General features: G+C 43.5%; 2 protein-coding genes across 2 annotated transcripts; both read right to left on the bottom strand.

The window, feature by feature from the left end:
- Positions 1 to 2410: 2410 nt before the first annotated feature.
- On the bottom strand, positions 2411 to 11466 carry hspa14 (heat shock protein family A (Hsp70) member 14). Its single transcript, XM_085252368.1, has 14 exons — positions 11318 to 11466; positions 9454 to 9534; positions 8061 to 8143; positions 7511 to 7559; positions 6806 to 6911; positions 5885 to 5978; positions 5703 to 5807; positions 4782 to 4943; positions 4486 to 4641; positions 4116 to 4218; positions 3807 to 4022; positions 3457 to 3621; positions 2658 to 2725; positions 2411 to 2571 (listed from the first exon to the last, which is right to left on the bottom strand). The coding sequence occupies exons 1-14, from the start codon at positions 11372 to 11374 to the stop codon at positions 2493 to 2495; spliced, it is 1524 nt and encodes a 507-aa protein (XP_085108494.1). The 5' UTR covers positions 11375 to 11466; the 3' UTR covers positions 2411 to 2492.
- Positions 11467 to 14459: 2993 nt separating this feature from the next.
- LOC146556003 (beta-2-microglobulin-like) lies at positions 14460 to 17140 on the bottom strand. The gene is made up of 4 exons (XM_085252370.1): positions 16896 to 17140; positions 16244 to 16516; positions 15629 to 15665; positions 14460 to 15393 (listed from the first exon to the last, which is right to left on the bottom strand). Exons 1-3 carry the CDS (start codon positions 16963 to 16965, stop codon positions 15652 to 15654), a joined length of 357 nt encoding a protein of 118 aa, XP_085108496.1. The 5' UTR covers positions 16966 to 17140; the 3' UTR covers positions 14460 to 15393; positions 15629 to 15651.
- Between the last annotated feature and the right edge of the window lie 1009 nt (positions 17141 to 18149).

The following is an 18149-nucleotide window of genomic DNA, read 5'->3' as shown; positions in this document are numbered from 1 at the left end:
ATTTTGACCCCACGGGATGAGATCTTGCGTGGAGCCCCAGATGGAGGGAGATTATCAGTGGTCTTGTATGTCTTCCATTTTCTGATGATTGCTCCCACAGTTGATTTTTTCACACCAAGCTGCTTGCCTATTGTAGATTCACTCTTCCCAGTCTGGTGCAGGTCTACAATACTTTTCCTGGTGTCCTTCGAAAGCTCTTTGGTCTTGGCCATGGCGGAGTTTGGAGTCTGACTGTTTGAGGCTGTGGACAGGTGTCTTTTATACAGATGATGAGTTCAAACAGGTGCCATTCATACAGGTAACGAGTGGGGGACAGAAAAGCTTCTTACAGAAGACGTTACAGGTCTGTGAGAGCCAGAGATTTTCCTTGTTTGAGGTGACCAAATACTTATTTTCCACCCTGATTTACAAATAACACTGTAATAAAACTGTTTTTAATAATATACACTGTAACAGCTCAAAACAAAGAAATGACACAAAAGGAGCTGACCAAGTTTCTAGGAATCAAGCAAAGAAACAAGGTTTGGAGGCCTATCTCCCCCCACCACCACTCCCCCTGCCGGTGGCGGACTCCCTCAGACATCGGTGCGTTGGTGGTTCTTTGTGTCCGGGGGTGGGCGTCCAGGTACACACCGGCTCACTCCTTGGCGGCCGCTTATCGGGTCCTGGAGCCTGGGGCTCGCTCGGGCCACTTCGGAGGTGGGGTGCCCCCGGCCTCTCGGCCTGGGGCTCGGTCACTCAGGCGCAGCTGGCTGCCGGCGGAGCTCACGGGCGCGTCACTGCAACTCCCCCTGGTTTCTGCTCCGCGGCTGCTGAGTGAGCCCTCATCTGGGACTCTCCTCAGCTCTTTCTGGGACAGTGGCGCGGCTGCCCCTCTGTTGGTCTTCCTTGGTCTCTTGTGTTCTGGGGGCCTCTGGATGTCTGGAGTTTTGATCTCCTCCATACCTGCTTCATGCCCTGGAGGACGGGGCTGTGGCCCCCCCACACCCTCTAGCAGATCATTACATGAAGGAACCTTTTAAAAAAACAAAAAACAAGCGCGTCCATGCTCACAGGTGTACACACGGGGGATCACACCCACAAACTACACCCTTTTTGGCTCCTACCTCAAAGCACACTGTGTTCTGTTGATCTTATGTGCTGCACAATAATGTTTAATATTTACTGTCATATTCACATAGATTATTGCGATCATGTTTATTATGTTGCTCTTTTTTTGCTTGTTTTCTCTCTTTTCTTTCTCAGCAGGTGATCCAGGTGATTGATAGATGTGTTTTTGTCTGTTGGTTTTGTTGGTTTTTGCCCTTTATCCCCGTCCCTGTTTTTCTTTCTCCTGTTTCTTCTCCCAGTCAAGTCTGTGTAGCAAGTGAAAATTAAATGAAGTAAACAATAAAAGGTGAATCAAATAGACCAATACGGCAAGGCTGGGATGGCCCAGTTGGTAAAGTAAATCCGTTGGTTCTTTGCCTTTAGACAATAATTCTGATGGCAAAAGAGCCAAACAGGACAGGCGGAGAAAAAGAAACAAGCAAAGAGCTCGATAAACCCTTAAACAATGAGAGAAATCCTGACCTTATGGCAGTGCAGTCAAAACAGGTTAGGCAGCTCCACCCGAGGGATTTGGTGGAGCAGGAAATTTGCATCATTGATGTGCAGCAGCTGTGATGCTGTCAGCGTGGAAGCTTTCCAGCAGTTTGATATTTGATGAAGATCTCGATGGATGCTCAGGAACTCAGAGGAAGATCCTCCTGTTTGTGTGGACGTTGTGTTTTCAGCGGGATAAGGATGAAAGATGAATTATAGTTCGTCTCCCTGCTGAGAGCCTCGGTGTGTCGGTGCACTGGTCTGTTGAGGACCACTTTAAGCCCTGGCTGTTTGTAGAAGGACACTTCATGACCTTTCACCTCACCTGTCTGCTTCACAAACTGTGGAAAGCAGAAATCATATTAACGAGTCTGCGAACAGCAGTAATCTGTACGCTGATCTAAGTTTCAACTACAGGAAGCTGAACGAAACACGTGCGTGTGCTCATCCTGTGCTGTGGTCCAGAGATTGGGACCGAGACTGTTTAACCGTTCGACACGACAACAACTCCTGGCAGCACAGCGGCAAGAAGGTCCTGAGTTCGAGTCCAGCATCAGGCTGCGGGCTTTCTGAGCGGATACTGTCAGGCATTTGTCGTGTGTGTTATAAACACACACTTAAACATTTACACTTTGTACAACTTGGATACATCGACTTGCAATTTTCATTATGAACCATACAGGTACATACTCTCTATAGATGATCATAACTGACATAAGTATTCAGTCTTAGCTGTGCTTACAAATGTTTGCTGTTAAACTACAGCAGAGAACAAACGTGACGACAAACGTGCTGCAGTCCGTTTGAACAAAGAGTCAGAAACACGCACGTTTAATACGTTTATTGGGTAAAAAACAGAAAATAACATCGCACTGAGACCATGCTTCGTTTGTTTTTTGGAAAACACGTCACGATGCAGCTGCTATGGTGACGACCTCTGACCTTCCAGTGCCCTGTTCTACACAGGAAAGATGAATGGAGCCATCGCTGCAACATAAAGAAGAAACATATACATGTTTGCAACAACAACATCATCATCACGTGACTCTTGATGTTACCCAGGAAGGAAATACCTTTTCATGGTCACCACAGTGTCAATGCTGTGACTCTCCTCTGTGGGCTGCAGGTCTCTAAAAACAATCTGTGACACAGACACAAACATAAGCAGGAACCTGACAGTGATTCTAATAATAATGATGATTTTCTCTGGCTTATCCATCCTGGATCACAGGGGCAGCAGCCTAAGCAGAGAAACCAGACCTCTCCCCCGAGGCGATCTGAGGAATTTAGAGGCCAAGCCTAAAACTCAGGAACACCTCAGAGAAAACATTTCCCTGAAAGGGTGTATGTGGTCTGAGAGAATGCTGAGGTACTATGTGCCAAAGTAACATCCACATGGACCCAAGATTTCCCAGGAGAACATTGGCCAAATCATCAACTCTGGCTTGCTTCCCATAGTGCACCTGGTCTTGTCCAGGTAAGTGACAACACGGGGTATCTGTTCTAGGAGACACTTCACCATCAGTGCTGAGAGGAGCACGAGGCCACGGAGAGGACGAAGTCTCTGCTTAGACTTTAGTTTTTCTCTCTCTCATATCATCAGAGGAGAAACATGTTCAGATGAACCTCAGAAACTGCTGCAGGACGTCTCTGTCCAGCTCGGCAACAAGGTGCAGATGCTTAACATCAGCTTAACAAGCATGCTTTCACCTTCATGTCCTCCACTGTTGTGTTTGTGTCGCAAACAAATGACGTCACCGGACTTTTGGCCAACATGGTTCCCAGCTTGTTGTGACGTTTTTCTAAAGCAGTTCGTAAACTGTGACTTGCACCAGCAGGCAGACAGGAAGCAGGAAGTCTGTTTGTGCTTACCTTGGACAGCTTCTCCGGCTGCTCTGTGATGAATCGCTGGTAAATCTCCAAACACAGCGAGGACAGTTTTCCGTCCCCCCTGAGGATGTGATGTCTGTGGGCAGGGAGGGGTGTGCCCACAGGAAGGAGAACCGTGAACATCTCAGCTCCAGACTCATCCATCTCCTCCAACACACCACAAAGGTCAGACAGAAGCCGTTAGAAATTGATTACAGTATTAACGAATGATATTATGTACAAATACATAAGTAGTGTACAAAGACTAGCTCTGCAGAGCTGAAACATTTATGTTCATGTGCATGCAACAAAGACCATGTGCAACATAAGATGTTTATCTGAGGTCTGAGTACTTTTACTAGTATGTCAGTGGAAGACACATCCACTGTGACAGAGTCTTCCTCTGGGGTAAGGCCATCTCTGCCGACCAGCAGGCCCGCCTCCAGGGCTGCGCCCACAGCGATGACCTCGTCAGGAGGTGCCGCGTTGAGAAGCTCCACATCCGGAAACATTTCACGGATCATCTGCTGCAGACGAGGAATTCTGGCCGAGCCGCCGCAAAGAACCACCTGCAACACATGGCAGCGATCGAGGAGCGGCTTTTCTATTTAACACACAGCTATGCCATCACTCGTGCATCAGTAAAGACCTGCACGCCGTACCTTGCTAATGTTGTGAGGTGTAAGACCCGCCTCCTCGAGGACGGCTTTGATTGGCTGGATGCTTTTGTTGAAGAGTGAAGAGCAGAGCAGCTCAAATCGAGCTCTGAAAGAAATAACGCACAGAGGTCGTCACGAAGGACAAAACATCTCAGTTATCAGAATCCTGATAATGTGTGTTTGGAAAAGTCATTTAACAAACGACTTTTCCCTTAATTCTGCTGCTCAATTGATTTCATTTAGTTCTTATTCGTTAGCTTTATGCTTTCAAACGTTTATCTCAAATGTTTCGTTCCACGTCCAGCTTCAGCTCAGGCTCAGCCAACGATAATATTCAGATTCTTACAATCTGTGCGTCGACACAACAGCTCACCTCGAGACGCTGCACTCGAAGTCGATACCATCATGAAGGGAGTCAACGAAGCAGTTGGCTGAACCCAGCGAGGACAGGGAGTGCTTAGCCATCTCTGCACCATTCATCAGCTTCAACATAGCCCGAGGATTAGAGCTCACATCGTGCTTAAACGTGCTGTACAACACACACACACACACACACACACAGTGAGGACAGCTACACGGACTCAAACATACAGAAAAATCTTTAAGATGTTCGTCTGTTGCTTTGGTCCTTCTCAGTAAATCGTTCAGACTCTGATGTTCGGTTGGTACCGTTTGAATTCTGAGGCGAGGTGCTGCGCTAAGGCCTGAGTGAAAGCCTCTCCTCCGATGCTGTGGTCAGTGTGAGCGCTGCGACACAGGAACATTCCTCCATTGACCTGCAGCACTGTCACGCTCAGGGACGTCCCACCGAGCTTGTAGACGAGGACGTGACTGTGGAGACAGGACGCATCGCTAAAGGACAAGAAGATGGAAAATTCATTCAAACGGTGACTGCTCTGTCTGCTGGTAGCTGACGCACGCACTACTTCTGCTGGCTGTGGGTGGGGTTCTGGGGGGTTTCCACTTGGCCGTAGTACCCGGTAGTTTTTTCGTTTCGAGGTTCCCAGCAATCAGAGCCGATCTAAAAATGTGACATCAGCAGACAGCCTACCACCGATTGGCTAGTCAGTGGCGTCACTGAGTAATGAAAGCGTCTCCTTCATGAGACCACGCCTAACGTGTCCTCCGCTGTTTGTTGTGTTTGCATACAAATGACATCACTGGACTTTGGACTGGGTTGCTATAACGACCCCTGGACATCGTGGTACTGATACCTACTCGAGTGGAGTCGAGCAGGTATCAGTGGAAGAGGTCGAGCAGAACTCCCACAAGGATTTTAGATGCTCCAGCTTTTTAAACATGTTGTTGGATAAAGTTTTTTCCAAACAACATTCACATCTGCGCCGTAAGTCGGATCAGCAGGAGCGTCGATCCCTGCTCGCCAACACAGCTTACAAAGGAGCCCAAGCTGTGAGGAGCCCAAACTAATGTTAGGCTGATTCTACCAGTTGGATCAGGTGGTAGAAGTAACGGCAGTCCCATCCTCCTTAGATTCAGGAGAGTTCATGTAGGCTCGGGTACACGCCGACCACGTCAGTTTGAAACCAGTGACCATAATGAAATCTGAGGTGTTCCTTTCCTAAAACACACCTCTTCCCTGACGGCGACTCCTGTCCGATGTCATAGGCCAGCAAAGCAGCAGCAGGCTCGTGGATTAGCCTCAGGACATTGAACCCTGCAGCTTCAGCCGCGTTCCTGAAGGAAACAGAGGTGACGATTAAAAACTGAAACAGATGCATATTTTCAAAGTGACATAAAAAAGATGCACCTACCTAAGAGCACGCTTCTGAGCATGTGCAAACTCTGAGGGAACAGTAATGACAGCGTCACTTACATCCGAGCCTCCCAGAGCCGACTGAGCCGTTTCTGTGGAAACAGCCATAATCAGTCGGGTGATTACTTTACAGAAAACTGAATACCCACAATTCATTTCTGAGGCTTTACGTATCAGGACATTACAAAATCTCATCCTTCTGAAGTGAAACAAGCCCACATGACAAACACCAGGACATTATTACAGCACTGCTCAGTCCACTTTCAGTCACTGTGTAATAGCCGTGCATCGTTCTGTTGCATGACGCGGTTCAGCTGTTGGACAGATGCTCTCACACTTTAACACGCCCAGGACATGCAAACTTAACTGATGTCAGTCGATTAGAGAGTTTTCAAAAGTATCAGATGTCCAATGAGGACGATTTGATGATGGGAAATTTCTGACACATTATCAGGACCACACGCTGTGAGAAGCTGACAATGTTGCCCCAGAAATAATATGTCAAAATATATAAACTGTAAAAACAAAAACGTGTTTGTATGAAGCTTATATGAAGCGTTTTTTGTCGCCTCGGGGCGGTGTTGTGCGATAACAGTAAGACTTTGCCAACAACAGGGGTGGGGAACCCCAAGCCTCCAGGGCCGGTGTCCTGCAGGTTTTAGATGTCCTTGATCCAACACAGCTGATCTAAATGGCTAAATGACCTCCTCAACATATCCTGAAGTTCTCCAGAGGCCTGGTAATGAACTAATCAGGTGTGCTGAGCCAGGGTGAGCTCTGAAACCTGCAGGACACTGGCCCTCGAGGCTGCAGAAAGCTTGGAGGACCATCACTGAAGACCACATGAAAAATAATAAATCTACCAGCAACTTTGGCTCCTTGGAAATAATGACGAACATTTTCACACTAACAGATTTACCTTTCATTTTCTGGAAGATGAGCTTTGCGACATCTTCTGGAGCAACATACTTTGGCTGCTGTCCTGATGTGATCTCATAAAAAGGTTTGTTTTCTCTGCTGACAACCTAAACACACAAAACATCCTCAGACTCCAAAAACCAAACTGTGTTTTTGTGCCGTCATCACAGATCGTTCTAGAGAAACTCTCTCACAGACCATAAACTGGCATTTTCAGGAAGTTTAAATCTCAGCATGTGTGCCGCTGAAGGCAGCTTCTAAAAAACGAATAATGATAATATAATGCTATAATGCTTCTCAGTGTAAGTAATGCCAGTGTGTAGTTAGGATTATGTGTAAAATGTAAATAAGAAAACAAACTGCAGTTATCTGTAAATCCCTGCAGAACAATTCACTCATTATCTACTGAATCCAACATCAGAGGGATCCTGTCAGTACGAGTCAGTAAATGGAGCTGTGATCTAAGGATGTAGTCAGGAGGGAGAAGTGTGACACAGGGCTGTTTAACATTAATGGATCATCAGCTTTAAATCAAACAAGACCTGAGGCAACGTTTTAAAATTGTGAGCACAGAAGAAGTGTTGAGAATGAGACGAGCTGGCTCAGCACCGCCTCCTGCCATCTGTAAAACACCAGGATCCAAACTGTGTGGATCTCCTGGCGTTTGGTCTGCAGGCTCTTTCAGAGGGTTGTTGGTGAAACCTACCTGACATTTGGTCTCCGTTCTGTGCCTTTGTATCTCTGGGTCATCAAAGCTTTTCAATCAGAGAGAAAGAAACAACACACACACAGTTATGAGTTGCTGTCCACAGGATGTCGAGGATAATAAATAATAACAACACTCGTTCCTTCCTCACTCAGGCTACAACTATCACAGCATGAGTACAAATGTTGTCATTTCTGTCTCAAAAACATCGTTTCCTTTCTACTGGAGCTCACTGAGCAACTGCTACATGGATCAAAGCCATCCTCTCATATGTAACAGCTGATGGTCTGTCTCAGGTGTCTGACTGGATGTAGCAGCGAGTACAGGAGCCTCCATGTTCCTGCCACAGTGTTACTGTTTTTCCCAGAGGAGAAACCAGACTGATGTCCACGTGTGATGATACAATCAATCTGAACAAGCATCATCATCATCATCATTATTTTCTATGTTAGAGCTGCATAATCTTGCTTTTTTCCTTTGAGTTATTAATAATTACAATAATATGATGTAGGTTTCACATTTGCAAACAAAACATCGTCAGCTGTGTCACCTTCTCCCGAGCACTTGTTTCACTTTGATGACTGTGCTGGCAGCATTGCGGACCCGTCCCTGTTTTGCTGCTATACCTACAATCTGCAGAAGAGGTCAGAGGTTAAAAGGCTGCTGCAGTAGATATCTCACAGGTGCAGGAAGCAGCCGTCAGTAACGTAAGAATAATTCTGCACCTCAATGCAAAAAATCATCTTCTCCAAGTTCCAAAACCCAAAAAGCAAACAGCAGACGTGTCTGTGAAGGTTCTCAGTCATCCAGGTCATCGTAGTCTGAGGAGCTTGCAAAGAAAAGCGTCTGGACTTCTTTAAGTTGCTTGAAGACGTTTCACCTCTCATCCGAGAAGCTTCTTCAGTTTGAGGGTCAGATGGTGGAGAGTCCCAGATTTAAACTCAGTGGGAGTTTCCCCCCCACAGAGGGACAAAAGGACCCCTGATGATCCTCTAATCACATGAGCCAAGGTGTGTAAAGGGTGAGGGTCACAATCAGCCAGAGTTTCGGGTGAGCTCATTGTGAAACCTGGCCCCACCCTATCATGTGATTTCCTGAGGTCAGATGGCCCAGGATGTGATTGGGCCCAATTAGGATAGCCGCATGTTTTGAGTGCTTCCTTTACATGTGTGTTCCTTCTTTTTCCCTTCAGGCTTAGAGGGAACATTTGAGGGAGTGGTTATCCTAATTGGGCTTTTATAAAATCAGCAAAGATGCACAGAAAAGAAGATCAGACACCAGCGAGGGAGGATAAGAAGGACAGACGCAAAGGTGAAACGTCTTCAAGCAACTTGAAGTCCAGATGCTTTTGTTTCTAAGCTCCTCAGACCAAACAGCAGACAGATCTATGCTAGACAGATCTATGCTAGACAGATCTATGCTAGACAGATCTATGCTAGACAGATCTATGCTAGACAGATCTATGCTAGACACTATAAGGTGATATGACAAGACCATGACCACAGAAACATGTGACCTGTGATAACAGAGGAACTTCTCAGTTACTTTTAACACTGCAAATATTTTAGCAATATGTTTCATTGATTGGTCATCAACATTTCTTCTATACAGACATTGTGCAAAGCCAATATGATGCTTAGGGAATTTAAAATAGAAAGTAGCTCGTCCACAGAAGGACTGGTAGCTCCCCTTACGATAAGGGTTCAGATCGCGCGAACAGGTGTGAAATGTGTGTGTTTAGTTAGTTTGTTAGTTTGTTTGTTTTAATCAATTTTAAATCATGCTTTTTATTTGCTTTTGTTTCTAATGTCTCTGTAAAGCACTTTGAATCACCTTGTTGCTGAATTGTGCTATACAAATAAATTTGCCTTGCCTTAGTGCTAACAGGAAAGACTGAGTGCATGGGTCAGGCACAAACCCAAGAAGTGAAGCCAAAGTCGTACCTGTTCAGTGTCTCTGTAGCCCACCACAGTTGGCGTTACTCTGTCTCCTGCATCGTTAGCCACCACATCAGCCCGTCCATCCTAAACAACACGCAGCATACATTCAGAAACACTTAAATATATACTTTGCTCAAAACTCTTGGATATTCAGATGCATCAGCAGCTGATTTCCAGGCTCACTTATCCACATATATTTCATGTATGAATCCAAGCTGCAGATCTTTGTGAAAAAGCAGAGAAGACTTCAGTCCCCGTAGGGCTCCTTAAGGAGTTCAGCTTGGCCCAAGGAACCTTGACTACATGCCATAAGACTGTTGTTTGACTGGAGTGGAAAGACATCACTGTCCTAAACTGGTTTACTGTTGAATTACTTGAAAAACCTCAAATTAACATGCAGCACAAATGTGAACTGAGCCTTAATAATCAGAGTCACGAAAGGTTTTGTGTAATCGTGAAATGAAAGGAGACAAGAGGCTGTTCAGCCTCCTCAAAGTAATATCTAATTAAGGTTTGTGGTACTTAGTTTGTATCGTCTACATGTGCCATTACAGGAAGGCAGCAATGACGCAGCTGCAAAAAGCCTGGTAGACTCCAACGTTTTCATTTTTTTGCTTTCAAGTTTCCTAAAATGTGAAACTTCTAAAACTTGCTTGGATTTAAGACCCAACATGCTGAAAGGCTGCAGTGGCCTGGGTGCAGTTTCTGTGTTCCTTTGTGCACTTTGTAACAAGTTAAGGCTGTTGTATAAAAAAGGGTAGTTGGGTAGTTTTTACAGTAACAAGCATGCAGGCCAAGCGTCAGCCTGTCAGCGCCTTTAGTCTGAATCGTGGACAAAGTAATCTTTAATGACTTTAAAAAGCAAAGGCTGGGAGCACAAGTCTGATTTACACTGCACAGTATTCACTCGTCTGCCTTTACACACATGTGAACTTGAGTGACGCTGCATTGTTAATCTTTCTAAAGTTTAATATGATGTTTGCAGCTGTGACAGTTTCAACCAGGGATGTACGCGACTACTCGCCGTCAGCAGTGATGTCACTAGTCCAGAAGTACTCGTCATGTAATTTTATTCTTTTACATTTATTGATACCCAAATGTTGTGTCCTAAATGTTATGCTGCCACCAGATGGCGCATCGTTGTTGAGAAATGCCATGAATCTGTTCATCTCATCTTTTTGTTCACACTATTATTTCTGGTTCTTTAAAAAAGCAAAAACTTAGATTGCAGATACAAGCGGCGAAAAGTTGGTTTTGTGTGAGTGTGGAGGGGCTCTCCCTGAGCGATGGAGGTCAGTCATTCAGGGGCTCAGAAGACAGCCTCTCCATCCACTGACACAGCTGTGTGACTTTATGTACACAAAAGCTGAAATATGAACATTATAAACTCCACTAATATTTAGTTCATGTTTCCTTAGCAAGCATATTTGACCCTTTTTCTTGGAAGTTCACTTAAATCACTTGGACCCTGCAGTCCACACTATAAGGTTGGGGGCGGGGCTTCGGGAAGGCCATCCAGGAGTTTAAGGTCATCTCTAAATCATGTTGGGGTGGAGCTGGACTCTAAAGGTGGTGTCAGAGGTGGATGTTGTCCAAGTACAATACTGGACACTCAGTTTTCTCATGTGTTTGGCATCGATGTCCTATCGGAGCACCAAACTGTGTCCCAGTTTAAAATGCTTAGTTATTAATCTGAGATGAAGAATCTGGATGCAATCCTCTCTCCTTATTTTACCCACTGGACTAACTGAAACAATTCATTGACTTATATTCACTCTGCCAGCAGCTTATCGAGCACCGCGTCCTTCAGGACATGTAAATGTTCACATCAAAGACGACATGCGAGGTTTCATGAAGCGATACTCACCTTAAATATCGCCACACAAGCGGATGTATAACCGAAATGAACCCCAATCGCCGACATGCTGCCAGCCCTCAGCCCAAAAGACCGACAAACATGGATCCGGTTCTCCTCACCTTTGAACCGGAAGAATTTCTTCTTGGAGTAGTTCAAAACAAAAGCATGTATTTTTTCTGAAGTATTGATGTTTATTTTTTTTACTCTAATATCATTGTTTGTATTCATGATTTGTTTTGCAGATATCTTTGTGGCTGTATGATTGTAGTTGCCAACTAACCAGTCATATCTTTGAAGAAACGGCGACAAACGACCGTTTCCGTTTGATGTCCGTGAAACTGAAACAAATCAAATGTACATGGCTGACACGCTTTGATTCTCCTTTTGCACTAATTCTTTTATTACCGGTATTTGTAAACATATTTCAGACTATAACTAAGTACGTGTGTCAATGTCTGGTAGTGACTAAGTCATTACGCTGGGAAGCATCCAAAATAGACTGAAGGTGGCTGGGGGCGGAGCCTGATGCATAAAGAATTATGTCTGTTAAAAAAGGACACTGTTGTTAAGATAATACAAAGCATTTATGTACAAAGTAAATAAACCTCTCTGTCATCCTATTTATAAGGTTATGTGTCGTGCTTGACTGAGCAACAGTGACATCAGTCTGCATGTCCTGAGGAATGACTTTATAAACTGGGCCCTACTGACCGAGGTCATGAATATCACCTGTTGTTTACAGCTGAACAGCGGCTGCTGAGGTAAAGATATGAGACGATGTGGACAGATTATGTGAACACTTAAAGTTCTAGACTATCAGCACCAGTAGTTTAACTGAGAACATCGTCCCAATTTCATCCAAATTTGCACCCAAAAGAGAGACTGACAGACTGTGGACAGTCTCTGCGACGTCATGAACGGACTGTAGCTGAATCAGGAAACACAGACGAGAGGAAATGGTAATTACAAGCTATGATGATTGCCTTTAAGTAATGGGACTACATACTTACGTTTATGTAATATGAGCCCAGCACTTAGATGTATGCATTGAACTGAACCTCAGTCTCGAATTTTTAGAACTTTTTGGATTTCTTTTACAGAGCTTAAAAATAGCTCGATCAAATAGCTTGGGACAAATACTCGTGTACATGTAGTACAGCTTTAAAAAAGGGCTGTGTCCAGTCTGTAGTGCCTCTTCTGAAGCATCTGTGTAATGATGGGCTTAAAACACTGAAAGTTGTGGAGCTGAGAAGCATTTTAGCTTCCTGGGAGAAGAGTGTGAAGCCTGGCTGGATGATCCAGGACAAAGAGCCACCAAAAGAAGTGGTCTGATTATCAGCTACATTGATTGTCCTTATTGTACTTCAGACTCCTTATTAAACACTTATTAAATGATCGCCGAACAACTTAAAAAACCTTAAATTACCTGATAATCACGAAGTAAAAGTAAACATAAAAATGTCTGAACATTTCTGATTCCCATCCTACAATTACACCCGTTACTGCAGCTCTGCCATACTACACAGTATGTTTTTGTTATTGGGGAAATTAGAAATTCCCCTGGAATAAGAGCTGCTGCTGTGTGATAGCTAACAGTTCATATTAAGTTGATAGAAGTAACAGTAAACATACAATAAATCACATCAGAGCGCTTTTAAAACCTCGGGCATTCATTACTGCAGTAACACCGTTCACTAAAACTATGAAGCAGAGTCCTGCTGTGGGTTTGTGCAGCAAATGCAGCAGGAAATAATCCCACGCAGGGCTCTGCTACGACGCTTCACACTCATAAATTAGATTTAATATCATTTAGACACAGTAATTTAATTGTATATATATGTAACCTTACACAATAAGTAAGGATATTTTTGTTTGGTCAGCTCTTTGTTATAATAACGCTGACTGGCAGTAAACCTCGTGGCACCAATCATTCAGAAATAAAGAGCTATATTTGTGGTTAGCAGAGCTGAGTATGCAGGTTGTGCCCAGTAAAAACTTTATAATAATCCCTGTATTATATTATTATAAACTTTATATATAAAATATTCTCTGCCAGTGGCAAACAGCTTATTATGTTATTGATTGTTTGGAGTTTTCTGTAGCTCAGGCCAGACCCTGCAGTCCCCTCACACTGATGTGCTGGTGTCCATCTGTCCTGCAACCTGAACACATGGAGCAACGTCGTGTTTACCGAAGAGTCCAGACTCCGCCTACCTGCAGGTGGATCATGAGGTCACAGGTGGAGAGGAGATGCACAGTGCTCTGCTGCTTTTGGTGGAGGCAGTGGGGTGGGTGGAAACACGAGGTCCGTCAGTAAGAACAGCTGTTTCTATTCTTGTAGTTAAATCATATAAAGAACTTTGGTGCCTATCAAAAAGTTTAATGCACCTCGATTGTTTTGGTGAATTTGTCTGAATTTAGATCCAAACGTGTCATTTCCAGATTCCTCTGTGGAGATGTTACACGGTCTCCTTTTTACACCAAAAAGTCAATAAAGCGTGAAAACATACGTTACCCCAAATATACTAAATGATCCGTGAATACACCGAAGCATCAGACTTTCATGCACTTCTTGGAATTCTCCTGGATTCTCCAGTGAATTGAGAATTAAATACAAACCGTTTAGTGGTGAGAAACAACGACCTTTCTCATGTACGGAAGAATTCAAGCTTCAAACATACACAATGTATCACCTGCAGGGCCACAACCCCACACAGGAAGTCGGACTTGGCTCTCTGATGTTAAAAAGTCCTGACTATGAGTGTGACCCAGCAAGCATGCAGAGTGTAGTCGATGCAGGTGAGGGGACTCGCTCAGTCCGAACTCATCCAGCTGCCTTCCCTGCTAAACCATTAAGAAGAAAAATGAGCAGCCATGCATGAACCCACCAGCTCCACCTGTTAACAGTACGTGGAATCACTCTCACCCCATTTTCTCACTCATTGATTTCTCATTTATACAGTGAAAAAACTTATATTTTGATTCATCTTTGCTTACGAATAAATATTAGCAGATTATGAGGTTGGATATTAGGACCTTAAACCTCTCTTAGCTGTGACGTGGAGGCGGCGAGAGGAGGACTTCTTCTACGCCAGGTCACATGACACAGTTTAACATCACTATTATAATAACTCGCTGTGCACAGCTGGACTTCCAATGTGAATTAAACCAATATAGTTTTATTTTGCATAAAATATGCCAGAACAAACAGGAACCGTCTGGTTAACTTCATAAACTTGTAATGTTACAAACAAACCAAGCAAACGGTCACGTTTGGAGTCATTTCAACACAAAGCATGTTTTAGTAAAATACACATTTTCAAATTGGATACATATTTACATTGATTACCTTATTACAACATTAATATGAAAGTCTTTAGTCTGTATAGATTTACCTTAAAAATCAGAGCAATGCAAACACTTCAGTTTCACCACCACCACAAAGTCGATACTCAGATCACCACAAGATTCCTAAAGGAATATTTATCTGAAGAGAAATCCATAACTAATCAAATCCTCAAAACTTCTGCACGTTTCCACGGACGACCACACCCACGGACACTCCCACGGACACCACCTGGATGTGTGTTTCCTACAGCTAGTAGGAAACACACATCCAGACCTTTCACAGCAGATGCCAAAACTCATCATTCGAGATAACTTCAAATCAGGTGCTTCACACGTTCTGGATGTGTTAAAGGCAAAGTGTAGTTATGGGTTGTTCTGTCTTCCAGCTGTTTTAAGAGAATAAGGCACAGAAAATACATTTGGTTTGGCCTCAGGGAACATTTCAGCTACGTGACTGGAGTAAGCTGGGCACGTTTCAAACATGACGCCTGCTGTCGATGTTGATACTTCGTGTTCACTTTTGACAGCAGACGCAAAATTGAGTGGTTTAACGCACGCTGCTGTGGCGCTGTGTGTCACAGAAACGAATGAAGCTGAAGGATGGCTGCTGTCTGAGCCCGTGGAAGTGCAGTGTTTTCATTTTGTGAAGCTCAAACGGTTGCATAATCAAATCCATTACTTTAGACATTTTCAAGATTCCAGAAATATTCCAATCTTCTCCATCCTGCTGAGCAGACCTGTGGGGACCACAAACATAATACAAACATTGTCTATCACTCAGTGCTTTGTGGGTCAGCTGCAGCGGATTCAGGGGAGGGTGGCTGGCACGGTTGCAAACACACTGCTATGATTTGACTGTAGCTTCCCTGCTGTCAGACACAGCTCTGCAGCTGAGACACAAGCCACACTCCTCCACCACAACAATGTAATGTCATTATATTGAAGTATGAATACTGATGAGCACATACATACCTGGAGCTGGACACGTGTAGAACTTACATATCTGCCTCTGAAACGAGACATTCAAAACATGTTTATGCTAGCTGTGATCTGGCCGGTTACTCCCCGCCTGTTACAAACACCAACAATTTCAACTTAAAACTTCAATAAGGTCTTTAAAGCAGGCAAGTGTTGACTGATGAACATGATGCATTTGTAAAAACATTTCAGCGTCTCTGAAAATATAAAATGTGTTTTTACAAGAGGACAACATCTGAGACTACAAATTTGTTCTTATTGGCTTGTTTGTTAATGAGCGTTTGAATGACTACGTGTTTCTTTTCATGATGCTTTTAATATGAATGAGTGATGAATGGAGTATTAGGAACTTGCACAATGTTCTATGTTCTGTAATTGTTCTGTTTCTGAACCGTTTTTTATTCCATAGTTTTGTTTATTGTAAACAATGTTAGTCAATGTAATAAAATACATGATCTGAAATAAGAAATAAATATATAAATATAGATGATATGTGTGTACAAAACTAAAATACAGAACTAAGAAGATTTAGCAAAATATTTTCTAACCTCACGTACTGTGACCTGTGAAACAACAGGTACACACAGACACAGTGAAAAACACTCATACCCCAAATATATGTGTTCTTTTTCCCCCCATGAGTTACTCTGCAGGTGAACACATCCTCCTTGGTTGGGGTGAAAGGCACATGCTTGGTCATGTGGTAGTGCCAGTTCTCTTCAAAGGCCAGGTCGGTCTGCTGAGAGCCTGGCATCTCTTTGTCATTCCTGAGCAGCTCGATGGTGATTTCAGGAGGATGGAATCCACTGACATGGCAGATGAGGGTGTTGGCGGTCCCGTAGTGTCCGGGGGAGCGGGTGTACACCTGAACCTTGGGTGAAACTGGCAAACACAAAAACAGTCACTCACTTACAGATGAAATAAAGACAATAATTTAATCCAGATGATAAATATTCATTTAGATTCCACCAACTTATTAAATATAAACACGGCAATTATCTGCGTCACAGTGTGTCACGCACAACAGCCAAACAAGGAAGTACTCGTAGTACTCGTAAAACGTTACAGCGCCTTTAAGTACAAGTTATCAGTCGTTTAATACTGTAAGTACTGTAAGTATGTTACTGTTTGCCATTTCCCAGAGATTCCACTTTACTACCTTTAAAGCCGTTTTGCTTTCACTGGGCCCGAGCGCCTTCCGCCTGATAACATCGGGCCATTTCGGAAACACAAACATGTTCAGTTACCGGAGATCACTTACTGGTCTTGACTGCCGAAAGACCTGTGAGTCCCAGCAGAAGGACGACGGCGAGACACACAAACGTCTTCATTGTTTCACATACAGACCGACTCGATATATCGCTGTTGGAGATTCGCTCGACAGAGAGAAGACAACAGTGCGTCACGATCCACACCGAAAGTGAAACCGTTCACATCGGGAGTGTTAGCTAACAGACACCGGGACGTCCAGGCAGTGCTAATGCTAACTAACAAAAAGGGGGTCTGTAATCCCGCCCACCAAAACCATGTTATGGCGCCCCGTTTATAAAAACACAAGCAGCACAAACTCGTGACAAGACGACACGTGCCTATAATTCTACCAATAGGAAACTCCAAACGTCATGTTGCTAGGCGGAATTTACTCCGACATGTTGTTGTTCACTGTCGTTTGAGCAAATAAGCCGCCATGTTTGAGATGGCTGCCGGTGTTGTGCCAAAAACAAATGTTTCCGTGTATTTTTTATGTGTAATATCTTTACGTATGTTGGTAAACAGACTTCGGTGAACAGCGTTTACAAAGAGGTTTTATATAGAATTAAAAAATTATCAGTTTTTCAAGTATCTTTACAACTCTGTGTTGTTGTACTTACATTATAACCAATCCGGTCCTTTATCCCCACTTAAAATATTTTTACTGAACTATTGTAATATTTGCTGCCATTTCTTCTGTCCTCTTGGCCAACTTACTCTTACAAAAGACATTTTCAATGTTAATGAGATTTTTTAACTGCATAAATAAAGGTTATATAAAAGTCACTGCCAAAAACTGGTTGCGCCTTCTAGCTTGTTACACGAATGTTGTTTGTGGCTCAGTGTGACTTTGTGTCCTCCATGAGGGAAGCATTTGACATATGTTTCACAATTTAATATAACAAGTTACTTATAGCAGTTTAAATACGAGCAATCACTTTTTGGCACAACAGCCCGGAATTGCTGCTTTGTACTTTATTGACAGACCTTAGAAAATCCTCTCAGGTGTTTACCTTTCCAAAGAATTTCCCACACATCGTTTTGGTGTTGATAATAACTCTTGTTCTTTCTGTGATGGGAATACTGAATGACAAAACATTTATTTTACCAGTGTATACACTGTAAAGCCCCGTGGGACGATGTACACTACTGGCTTTTCCCAAAGATTCCAAACTTACGTGAATTTTCAAAAAAAAGTATTTTTGGATCTTTAAGAAAAAAAGAAACTTGAAAATGTCTTAACTGCGATCATTATTATGGGTAA

Source organism: Mchenga conophoros, linkage group LG17 (assembly GCF_057382185.1).
Source record: "Mchenga conophoros isolate Kocher_MC1m ecotype Shallow Benthic linkage group LG17, M_conophoros_male_GT1.1, whole genome shotgun sequence".
Lineage (NCBI taxonomy): Eukaryota > Metazoa > Chordata > Actinopteri > Cichliformes > Cichlidae > Mchenga > Mchenga conophoros.
This window is presented reverse-complemented; position numbering and strand designations above follow the sequence as displayed.

Coding starts and splice junctions, on each gene's coding strand:
- hspa14 (XM_085252368.1), bottom strand. CDS start 11,374: ATGTCGGCGATTGGGGTTCATTTCGGTTATACATCCGCTTGTGTGGCG. Junction 8,144..9,453: donor GCTACAGAGACACTGAACAG/GTACGACTTTGG, acceptor CCTCTTCTGCAG/ATTGTAGGTATAGCAGCAAA. Junction 4,642..4,781: donor CTCGCCTCAGAATTCAAACG/GTACCAACCGAA, acceptor TGTGTTGTACAG/CACGTTTAAGCACGATGTGA.
- LOC146556003 (XM_085252370.1), bottom strand. CDS start 16,965: ATGAAGACGTTTGTGTGTCTCGCCGTCGTCCTTCTGCTGGGACTCACA. Junction 16,517..16,895: donor TCTTTCGGCAGTCAAGACCA/GTAAGTGATCTC, acceptor TGTGTTTGCCAG/TTTCACCCAAGGTTCAGGTG.